This window comes from Magallana gigas, chromosome 10, assembly GCF_963853765.1.
Source record: "Magallana gigas chromosome 10, xbMagGiga1.1, whole genome shotgun sequence".
NCBI classification, from domain to species: Eukaryota; Metazoa; Mollusca; class Bivalvia; order Ostreida; family Ostreidae; genus Magallana; species Magallana gigas.
In genome coordinates, this window is record NC_088862.1 from 5,892,586 (window position 1) to 5,904,826 (window position 12,241).

The 12,241-nt window shown below is 34.6% G+C and overlaps 2 protein-coding genes across 2 annotated transcripts; one reads left to right on the forward strand and one right to left on the reverse strand.

The window, feature by feature from the left end:
- Positions 1–623: 623 nt before the first annotated feature.
- Positions 624–4,437, forward strand: LOC105342224 (calmodulin-like protein). Its single transcript, XM_011449104.4, has 3 exons — positions 624–893; positions 3,493–3,578; positions 3,996–4,437. The coding sequence occupies exons 1-3, from the start codon at positions 750–752 to the stop codon at positions 4,180–4,182; spliced, it is 417 nt and encodes a 138-aa protein (XP_011447406.3). The 5' UTR covers positions 624–749; the 3' UTR covers positions 4,183–4,437.
- Positions 4,438–7,888: 3,451 nt separating this feature from the next.
- On the reverse strand, positions 7,889–9,373 carry LOC105342218 (tyrosinase-like protein 2). The gene is made up of 4 exons (XM_066073512.1): positions 9,194–9,373; positions 8,974–9,074; positions 8,291–8,829; positions 7,889–7,971 (listed from the first exon to the last, which is right to left on the reverse strand). Exons 1-4 carry the CDS (start codon positions 9,371–9,373, stop codon positions 7,889–7,891), a joined length of 903 nt encoding a protein of 300 aa, XP_065929584.1.
- Between the last annotated feature and the right edge of the window lie 2,868 nt (positions 9,374–12,241).

Sequence of the window (12,241 nt, forward strand, 5' to 3'; positions counted from 1 at the left end):
AGTTCTTTGATTTGTAAACCATGAGGACAAATCGATATGATATATAAAATGTCCCGCCGTTATAATAATTGCATTCCATGGACCGTAGACAGCAATGGTAAGAATATTCTTTTCTAATTTATCAGAATCTCACTGATTCAGTCACAGCTTATAAGAATTAATTTAAATATTCTATGAGGCGGTAATCCATGCATTAATTTAGTTTCAGAGCAAAAACATAAACCAACCCACCACATCGAACAACTTCAAAATCAACGCAAGATATGTTGAACATGCATTACTCAGGCGTTCATTTTCATTAACTAAAGATTTTTTCATGTTTTACATGCATAACCCCCCCCCCCCCCACCAAAAAAAAGAAAAAAAAAAGACAACAACCCAAAAACCGCGCGGTTTTGTCGCTTTTGGGCTTGATGACTAAAAGCTGTTGGACAGTAGAAAGACGGTCATTTGGGGAATCGTGTGGGGACTTGTAAAAAAATCATTGATAATAAATTCCACACATACACACCTAGTGGCCACAGGTAAAGGCAAAGGGAAAGCTCTTTAATCAAAGCCCATCTATATTCGACATTCCAAATCTCTTACGCGACACTGAACGCCCCCATTCACAAAACTGGGCAGACGACACTTTACATACACAAATACTACGATCAACTCTCGCCAAACTTCACAGTTCTCACAAACGCCGAGAGAAACGCATCGATTTCTGTACAGAATTTAGACGGTTCATCTCAAGTCAAGGAAAAATGTCAAAAGTTGATGAAACCAGACAAAAATGGAGCGAAACCTTCGACTCCTTTGATACATCTGGAAACGGACAATTAACGATCCAAGAGTTGAAAGAAGCGCTGAAAGGAATGGGCGCAAATCTGTCGGACCAAGAAATTGTGGTAAGTACATTTTTTTCCATAAAAAAACCGCCATATAACTTATTTATCTTTAAATCAAACTAGCATTAAAGTTAAGTTGTTTATATATAGAGAAAAAAATAAATGCGAAAAAAATATTTGCAGGATATTTTAGCGTTAACTCTCTGTTTGTGAGAGACCGCGAAAAAGGGGGGAGATGTTGGTGTAATGATGTACATAAGATGTGCATGAGAATTCGATTGTTTTATTGGTCGAGCTATAGCTCCTAAGGACAGTGGTCGAGATAATTAACCACTCAGAGATCAATAATGACCAGACATGACCTGAACTCGTGCGAAACTCTTAATAGAATAGAATATTTTATTCTCCCTTATGATCCAATCCCGCGCAACTTCTTTCCGAATGAAAATATTGCTCATATTTTATCAGAGTCAACGAATTTCTAGGCGTGTCAACATATTGCTTTACAAGATAAGATGGTGACTGTATGCATTTGTGTAGATTCATGTTTTGCCTGCATTTTACCTTTTTACCTGTATGGTAGATTTGTGTGTTAACAAACGTTCCCACAGATCTATCATTCACAAACAGGTTTCAGGTATAGTCAACAACTTCCCTTGTCACGGGATGTTTCTTTTAAACTATGTAAGGGGGGGGGGGTGGTTGGTTGGTTGAACAACTAAAGAAATATACGTAATGTGAAATGCTCTGCTAATTCTTTTCATTAAATTTAATTTGTAATGGGTATGATGGGGACATTAAACTACAAAGTCGACCTGAAATACTCTATTTAATGTGCGACTTTTGACATTCTTCATATAATTTCAGTCTGGGTCAATGCACAAGTAGGTCTTGCATGCAGCCAAATTTATTTGAAAATCATACACCTGAAGTAAAAAATCAGACACCCACACCCATATGTAAAAGGGGGGGGGGGGTTAAACAACCAAAGAAATACGTGTAATGTGAAATGCTCTACTAGTTCTTTCCTTTAAATTTAGTATGTAATTGGTAAGATGGGGACATCAAACTACAAAGTCGACCTGAAATACTCTATTTAATGTCCGACTTTTGACATTCTCATATAATTTCAATCTGGGTCAATGCACAAGTAGGTTTTGCATGCAACCAATCATACACCTGAAGTAAAAAGTCAGACACCCACACGCATATTTGATCCCGTGTTCTATTTGCCTGGCAAAAGAACAATTTACCAATAAGCGCTGGCAATTTTTTTTTCCACAGAGAAACCAAGAGGGAAAACGCCCTGCAAAGTTTTCCCAACTTTCCCAACTTTTTAAACGGTATTTAAATGCTTGTATACCGAGTATAATATTCATATGGATATGCTAAAAGTTCAAGTCCAAAATGTCTTTGCTACTGGCAATGAGTGTGAGAAGATTATGCCTAAAGATAGATTAAACACAGGTGTAATAAAACTCATAAATATTTATTGGATCTAAATCAATGCCTGCCGCTGGGTGAATTGACAACATACTGCTTGACAGATCTTTAATTTTTTTAGTGGCGGATCATAGATATGACCGTTTAAGCATTCTCTATATATTTATACATGTACGTGTATATCTATACATGAATGTAAATGCATGAATCATGCAATAAGAATTTACGATACGCATGGTTTCACATTACTACACTGGTAGTAAATAAACGCTAAAACCTTATAGGTGTATACGCATTCTTTCGTCATATGTGTCAAATAGGCTTGGGTTGTAAATAAATTTCTTTAGGTCACGGTTTGCTGGCAAGAATTTGTTGTGAATATGTTAAAAGTAACCTTTCAGTTGGAACGAACATAGGACCTATACTGGATTTAAATAATTTTAAACCATTTTTTTGGGGGGGGGGGGGGGTTCATGATGATGCTCTTGTTCAAAACGGGAGGGGGGGCGATGCTCTAGTGCAAAACAAAGTCGATGACGATGATGATGATGGTGTCCATTTAAACTTGGGGAGACATGGATCATTTATATGCAAATCACCAGCTAGTTTTACAGAGCTGTCGCTTCGTTTTAACCTGTCAAAATGTTGTAATCGTATCATTACCACATATCAATGCAAAGGGGGTTTAGATAGATAGGTTATATCAATTTCAAAGCGGGGGGATTTATTATTAGATAAGTATTGAAAAGACTGGAATCTCTTTTGCGTTTACTTTGAAGCTTACGTGCTGTGCCTAATCGCGTATAATTGGGTAAATACTGCCAATCTTCGAAGTTTTTTCCGTACGATGTTGAAAATGGACCAATTTTGAGACCATCTAAATAATCCATTATAGTGCAATGTGTCTGTTTGTGCAATGCAATGTAAATTGATAGATATACATATATGACTAACACGCTAATATTTGATAGGCTATAAAGCGAGATGAAGACCCTATAGATTTTCTCTGTAGGTTTATCTATATTAATGAGGAATTAATGGTTATTGGACTTGTTTCAAACACAGTCCAACTTGGAGAGTGATGCAGACAAACATGCTACACATATTTTTACAGAGAGAGAGAGAGAGAGAGAGAGAGAGAGAGAGAGAGAGAGAGAGAGAGAGAGAGAGAGAGAGCTTAAGCTTTAATGTTAATTGTTTATACTTACATTTGCAGACCATTTTTAGTGACATAGATGGAGATGGAAGCAAATCAATCTCAAAGGACGAGTTTATCCGGGAGATGACAAAGAAGAATAGGCAGTAAGTAAAATGTCCTTGAAAAGCAAACAGAAATTAATCAATTTATAAGACATGTTTGATACAAAGTGATATTTACTATATGATTATGCATTAATGCAATCTAATAAAAAATGCTTTCGCAAATTAGGTCCGCGATGAAAAATATTTTCGGTTAGTACGTCTACTTTTTGACTTTTCACATTTAAACGTGTATATGACATTTGCGGGCATTACAAAGGAAATACACTAGTTTCACATTACATTACCAGGCTGAGCATCAAAAATAGTATTTATATCTTTTTTATTACTATAAAACATAACATATCATGGATCTGTTCGTCACATAAATGAAAGGGCTATGAAGTAATTTCATATGACTTCCTAATTTTCTTCATCTTCCACAATTTTTTTTTCACATCTTTTTCTATTTGTTTGCAGAGACGCTTTCCGAGAGTTCTTTGCTGCCAATGACACCGACGGTTCCGGGGCGCTGACAGCTGATGAGATCCGAAAGTTTGCGTCGGAAGATTCCGAGGCATCGGTGGAGGAAATCCTGGCGCAATGTGACGCCAACTCAGATGGGAAAATCACGTTGGAGGAATTCCTAAAAGGCATTGACGGCTAGACGCGGGCCTCTAAGCAATAAAGTTTAACGCCCAGCTTAAAAAATCTCACACCAGTTATTACTTTACTTTGAGAATAAGCACCAATTCTATTTGTCCCGCGTATGACGCAATAGCTGCCTTTGATAGTGTTCGAATCGAATTCAATAAATTACTGCCAAGCTGTGAAGAGCAGTTTTCGCTGAAACAAGTGAACGTATGAATAACCATTTGTTGTTATTTGTCGCTTTTTATGAGAAATATTATTGGTAAAACAACCGAATTTAGGCGAAATCGAACGCTAATAAGCGTAAAATTTCGGAATTTCAATAGTATTCTGTTTCGGAAAGAAAAAGAAAATGTTCTAATTTTTTTTCTGATCATTGTTTTTGTTAACTTTACTTAAATCATAATAATGTTCTATAACTAGGACATTTCTTACAAATTTCTTGTATTATTTACGATGTACAAAAAATGTAACCATTATTAACTGTGCAACATTGCAAAAAGCCTCCTTTTTTTCTTAAGTGTAAAGCATATTTGAAGCAATACTATATGGACATTATAATTTTTTACATACTTCTCGTTCTTTCATAAACAATTAAAATTGCTAGCTGTTCCATTTTGAAATAAATTGTAGAAATAAACAAGCCTTCTTAATTGTTGGATGAAGTTAGAACCATTTTAACAAGACTTTTATCTTGGACTTTCGATAGTACGTAACTATCTATTTCTTGCATCAAAACAGGTAACAAATCTTGTTGATTTCAAAGAGCTATGACTTAGTGGCCACCAATGGGATATGTCACATTGCTCTTTGACAAATTTTTTTTACTACCCAAATTCTAAGCTCTTGTTTAAATGGTTATTTTACCTACATGTATCTTTACTTCATTGCATTTGTACCTTGCTTCAAATCAACTGTACATATCTTTAGACAAATTAAAGAAACGAGGAATAATTGAGTAAAACCTACAATTCTTTTATAGACAGGTATAACTGATTTAAAGATAAGTACATTTGATTTGAAGATATGTACATGTACATATAAAATAAGTACAACAATTTGAAAATGTGTTTTGGCGTTCCATTGTGACGTAGCAGTCCAACAATTTTTATGTTGGATCGACAGTCAGGTCAACATGCATGCGTCTACTTTGTAAAATCGGTTGAATGACCATTTGTTGTGTTGGACATTTTGTTGGTAAGGACTAAATAGACGAAAATTTATGAGGATATAACAAGAATTTTATAGCTTACTACTACTTGAAATTATACTTAATTGCATCTATAACGAAGGGTAATACAATTCAGTTGTTGACTGGTATGAGGTTAACATATTATTTGTTGGACTCTCAGACAGAAATGTTGCCCTTGGCCTTCGTGGGCATTAGACGCCAAGTTCAGAATTAGAAATGAACAGTATATGCTGAGATATAAAAATCTTTATATAGAATTTGAAAAGACGTGGTTTTTTTTCAAACATGTTTGATATTAAAAATGCATTGGTTGATTGTTAAGAACGAATATGCCCCTTGATATCCATTATCGTTATTTTGCTAAGCTCTTTTGGAAAAGATTCGCAACTTGTGGGGTTTACATTGTACATGTAGTTCATGCATTGATCCAATTCAAGAAATAAAATAAGTATTCCTATTAAAGGAATGATCGGCATGTAATAACATTGGAATGTAATGTGAAAGTATTACGGTATATGCAGTAAACATCATAAATACTAGTAAGATATATCGCAACGTTTTGTTGATTATCCAACAAGGAAGACAACTCTCACTGCGATGGATGACTATATTACTCGAGTTTAAAAAAGGTCCAGTTAAAGATCCAATGGTTGTTATGTTCTAGTATATTTGTGATAACACCACGAATCTATTTTGTATCTATACTATTACCCAAGTACATTTCATCAACAAAATTTTAATATTTAATCGTTCAACTGCTGAAAACTATTTGAATATAAGTAAATAAATAAGAAACCATTCTTTGAATATAATGATATAATTAAATATGGTCACGCGTGATCAAAACTATCATAAAACCATTCCCGGGCTTTATTGTATTTGATCACCCCAACCCTACTTGATCACCTCATAATACTCAAAGAATGGTTCATATTCCTAAACTCATGCCGATTTAACCTCGAGAATATGTAGAAATCAAATGTACGTATGATGAGACCCCTCTTAAACACGGTTTACAAATTTCATTGATCTCCCGAGCTCGCCTATTATGACAAAGGAGAAAAAAAATCATGTCCGTTTAAAACAGTAAATACATCGGAAAAAAACAACTACAGAGGACGCCATTTTTAATTACACTTTCATTTATCAGTTTTTCTTATTGAATTGTTCAACTACAGGCAAACGCGCTAACTCGTATTTCTTTATACTAGTAAATGATTCCCTCATTCTCATATGTCTCACCTTCTGTTTAACTCTTTTCAAAATCGACAACTCCTTGGCCTCTCAAGAGACGGATTCACGTGACACACTTCCGTCTTCTGCAGAAGCCAAGGAGTTGTAAATGTACGCGAAATATAGACAACTTTAAAAGTTACTGTTTAGCGAGGTAATTCATGTATCCGAAATAACACCCTTCTTAAAGGTTGTTATTTCTCCTCCGAAACACTTGCTTTTTTAACAGTATTTCATTTTCTACACCATTCCATGTGTTATAAAGAGAGATTTAAAAGTTTAAAAGTGCTTTCCAATTTGTGACGGATACCGTGATAAAGCACTGAACACTCTATGATAAAGGCTTACAATGTATTGTTTTTTCAATGTTTTTATTTCTTATAGTTATCTTTATAAAACATTAACAAAGAAGCAAATCAATGAATTTTTCATCATACGTGCTTAACCTAAATTTTTCTTAGAATTCTACCTGCTCTACCTGTCCATGGCAAGAGCTTTCCAAAGTCACATTGAAATGTCATAAATGTTCTTTACTTCTTCATTAGCTCTTTATTTGAATTTCCTTAGAATTCTTCTTCTACTGCCTTTCCATGGCAAAGCGTGTCCGGAGTTGCAATAAAATGTTATCAATATTTCTCTATGGAAGCATGATGGACATCTTTTAGCAGCAAAGCTTCGCCTCCTTTTTGAAGCTGCTCCATATGTACGCCCATACATTAAAGGCAATCTGCTTGAAATATTCACAACTCCTGAGCATGGTCGGTAGGCCGGGGGGTTTGAACCACGGATAAGACAACGAGGCCTACATGCTCGACCACAGGAATCAAAGGCAGTTATGTAACTCCGCGTAACTCCCAAGTTTGGGTTTTTGACAGCGACATAAACAATGGATTTGGAAACCGGAAGTCTATTGTCAAAGACTGCATAATCTAAATACTGCCCTCGATATGAAAATCCAGTGGATTGCACAAACACTTTTGAGAATCTGTCATGATTTTTTAAACAAGCCAGAAAGGAAGCCGGTGTTTTCTTTGGTAAATTGCTAAGGAAGGGATAAACCTGAGGAGGATATTTGCTTTTATGAAATGAGAACGGAGACTTTACGACTGGTCCGATGTATCGTTTAGGGCTTCTAGTGTATATAATACGTATAGGTATATATACCCAGTGACGTTTATCAAACACACCGTCCATCTTAAATGTATTCTGAATCGGAAGATGTTAAAGCTTGTTGTACGAGTTCTAGCGGAATTTCTGATGTTCGTCAAAGCACGGAATCCATTCAAAGGTACCTGATTTATGCCACCATTGATTCTCTGCATTCCAGTAAAAGGCGAAGCCAGTGATCCTCTGACACGGTGATTGACATTTTCGCATTCTCTAAAATTACCAGTATTGGGATCAATTAAGGCTGTCATACTTCCGGGACCTGTTCTGGGGTCAACAAAAACAGTTTTGAATCGAGCAGCCGCCGGTCGTTGCAATGAATCCAAAGAAATTCCAAAGGATGGCAATGAACTCATGACCTGTGCTGAAGATTTCTCTCCAATGTCACACGCAGTAACTGACACGCAAACCCCTCTACGACAAGTTAAGAATCTAGAGTTGCCACAGTTGGTTTCACAGGAGGGCATATCTTCATAATGATAAAAGTTTTGTGTAAAGATGTCACTGTAAGAATCCAAATTTGTATAGTTACCAATCACTATAATGTCTGGTCTATGTAACTCATTATGCATTGGCCAGGGATAATCGGTTGTAGGATCTACGCCTTGCAGCCTAATTTTCTGTCTAAACTTTTCCCAAATGTAATCAATAAAGGTGTGATGTAGAAGGAAAACTGGATCAAAGGCAGCTTTGAAAGGATTGCTCATTGTACCTCCCACCCAGTTATGAACATTGCCGTGTTGGCCTTCAATGGTATAACGATCATCATCTCCAAAACCATTGACAACATCTCTGTGTCTTAAAGCTTCATTTCCTTCCAGAAATATTTTCATTCTACTCTTCACCATCAGGGCTGAATCCATTATGCTTATGTTTCTTACCAGAGGCAAAGTATCACCTTCTACCCACCAGTTTGCAAATGGACCATTGACGACCAGATTATTCCCATTGCCTACCAACTGAGATGTAAACATGGCAGATTCTTGCGGCCAATCCATGTCATTGTCCATGCTCGAGTCCCAGTAACAGAGTGAAACAGTGCTGTCTATTTTTCGAAGTTCAAATTCCAAACTGTAAAAATATGTTCGGAAATACATGTATCTGCATTTTGTTCTTTTTATGCAAAATAATAGACCCATACTTACAATGAAAAAGTTTTAAATATTTGTTAATTATCATAATCATCTATCATGATAATAAGGAAAGGTTTCTTACAGAAGTAGATAAATCCTATGAAAGCCTAGAAAATTTGGACCATCATGTCCTGCACGAAAAGCATCGGGACTACTGTGGACTTTGGCCCAAGCGTCGTAAAACTGTAATTTAATACTAAAACTCTCAAGACAAAAATAAACACAGAACCGAAGGAAACCAGATATTTTCAAATTGACGAAAATAGAAAAAGATCATCAAATACAGTACACAGTAACCTCACCCCATTTTCTTTAAGCTTATTTAGAGCGACGAAGAATCTCTGCCTTTCTTCGTCACTGAGGACTCGAAGCTCCCTACGAAGGGCCCGGTTGGCTTGTCTTTTGTGCCGCCTTGTACTGTGTACATTTTGTTGGAATTCACTGTACGCAGATTTTATATGATTTATTTCATTTTCAGTCATGTTGAATTTTCCTTGAACATTGGGTAATTGCCAGATGAATTTTCCCAGACAGTAGGTATGTACATCCTGACCCAGGGGGTCTGAGGTGAGATCGTGCGTGTGTTCTTCATAACATTGCTTCAACAGATTTGGCATGTCTGCTTCCCAAATGAGGGCGTTTGTTTGAACGGCAAAAACAACAGTTCCAACAATAACGCTAAGGATACACGTTAGTTCCATCTAAAATAAAGACCAACAAATAATAAAGAGCAATCTTCAATGATTTTTTTGTATCAGTTTAGTTTAAAAAAATCTTTATTTAGATAGACAAACAGATGAATAGATAGATAGATAAACAGGCAGACAGGCAAAAAGATCGACAGACAGACAGACAGACAGATAGATAGATAGATAGATAGATAGATAGATAGATAGATAGATAGATAGATAGGCACAATGAATGTCTGGAGTGATTAAAATATTATTGAATGATAAATATTAAAACATGTATAGAAGATCAAAACATTATCTAGAAAAGATGGGTTTAAAGTTGGTATGACAATGTTGATGAAGAAATTGACACTCAGTTCATTGTAATACGTTTCTAATGATAAACCAGTTTCAGATTTTCATCAACATTGAAATTTTGTTTTGTTTGTTCATTTATAACAAAAAAAGAAAGAAATTTAATGTTTTTCCTGCTATCGGTATCATATATACATGTAATAACATTGGTAATTTATTTATGATTTAAAAAAAACCTAAACATACACGTACATACTTAAACCCTCCAGACCACAAGTAGCAAAATTGATTTGTTGTTATCTTCCATTATACAAATGTATATATATTGCCTGGTTGGAAGGGTAACTGTTGAAATTGACGCCCAAAAAACCATGTCAACCGTCGAGGGGTGTCAATTTCAACAGTTACCCTCCCAACAGGCACTATTTATTTTATTATACTGAATGTCCTATTTTTTAAGAAAATTTTACTGATTTTATTTAAACAATAAAATGCTTTCCTTGGTGATTCATTCGGTATATGAAGGTAGCGAAATTGTTGGAAAAATACATAACCCGCGTATGAATCATCAAATAAAGCATTTATTATATATATTAACATCTTTCTTTTAACTAATTAATAAATTGATTATGAATAGTTAGTAAAATTCACTTAATTACTGTTAACGTACGTAAGTACGTTAGCTAAAAGAAACAGCCAAATCGTCTACTGTGAGACTTTGAGTCTGACATCATCATGATTATTTCGTGCAGTCCGTGATATTTCGTAGGTCGCTGTAGGTTCTGACCAATCAATAAACAGGGCGGGTCAATTTCAGTCATATCACTTTCATATCAGTTTTAACCGCTGTAGATTTCGACTAATCAATAAATGGGGCGCGTAGATTTCAGTCTGGCTGTTTCTATAGAGCTATGAATTAACTATAACTTTCCGCAATAAATAGATGAAATTATACTTGGTAGATGTAAATATATAGCAATAAAGTGAATTCTACGGCGAACCGTACGCGCATAATTTACGCGCATGTAACAATTAGTTGTGTTACCCGTTGCCATGTATGTTGCTAACGCTGAGGGTAATAAAACGGATTACCAACTGCGTCAAAACCAATCAGATTTCAGTATTTAACATGAAAGTATAATAATCTGCATTGCTGCACCCTTTAGAATGTAAATATTTTCTTCCGGAATTACAAATGCAAAAATATACATGTATTGGTGAAGACTGTTCAAAGATTAAGTTTGAAACCAGCATGAAAACACTTTTTTTTTCTTACATAAATTGAAGTTTTAATCACTAAACTAATCACTGATGTTTGTGCAACAGTTTTATTAGTCCGACTGATTAACCGATTAACGGACTAGAAATTGCCTTCACAAGGTCGTTATGTTACAGTGAGATTTCAACCAATTCCAAAGTAAAACTAAACAATCTACCTAAATAAATACACCAATAAAAGGGAACTTCATATCCATTTCTTCAATTTGTACTCCCATTCTTTTCAATAACTTGTTGATTTAATAAAAGTAAATATATGTTCCGATCATATCGTTTTTATGTGTATTTCGTTCAATTTCAATTTTTCATAGCTCACGTTTGCTTTAAAATGTGAAATAAAATAAGATATGTTATCATGTATATATTTCTTGATAAATAATCGTAATAACAAACTGGTTTTTAATAAATTAAAAAAAAATGATTATTTATAATCTATTCAAATGAATGCATTCTGAACAAAATTGTTTACTTACCCGATTTTGAATGTTTTTAAAAGAATGCAATTATTATAGAATGTAGCAGTTCGATTTTCTCTTTAAGAATTCAAGACACCTTATTAAACCTTAAAATTATTGAGTATATGCGCAGAGGACTTACCTTTATCGTTCTCTACACAAACTGTATATAAAATATCATAATCTACAAACCTTATATACATATTACTGGCGACAAAATTTTCCTCTCGTAAAATTCCCAGGAAATACCAAAACGTCTGAAAAGATCATTAAAATTTGAACAAAACTGATTGATAACAATATAAGATTAAAACATACACATGTACTTTCATTTGAACGATGGACTTGAAAGTACAAGATATTTTTTTCAAATCAAATTCTTAACAAGATGATTAAGGAAATGAATAATTAATTGCAATGAAATTATGATCAAACTTAAATTGTTTAATTTCAAATAATGAAAATTTATATGATAGAGATGGCAACGGCGCAGGTTTTGTTGTAAGTAATGGTGACATAACATTGACCTTTGATAAAAAGGTATTACAATTTTTGTGCCATCAAAAATATTCTTTATTTCAAATTGCTTCATAGCAAACATGGAGTATTGTTAATATTTTAATTCATTTCA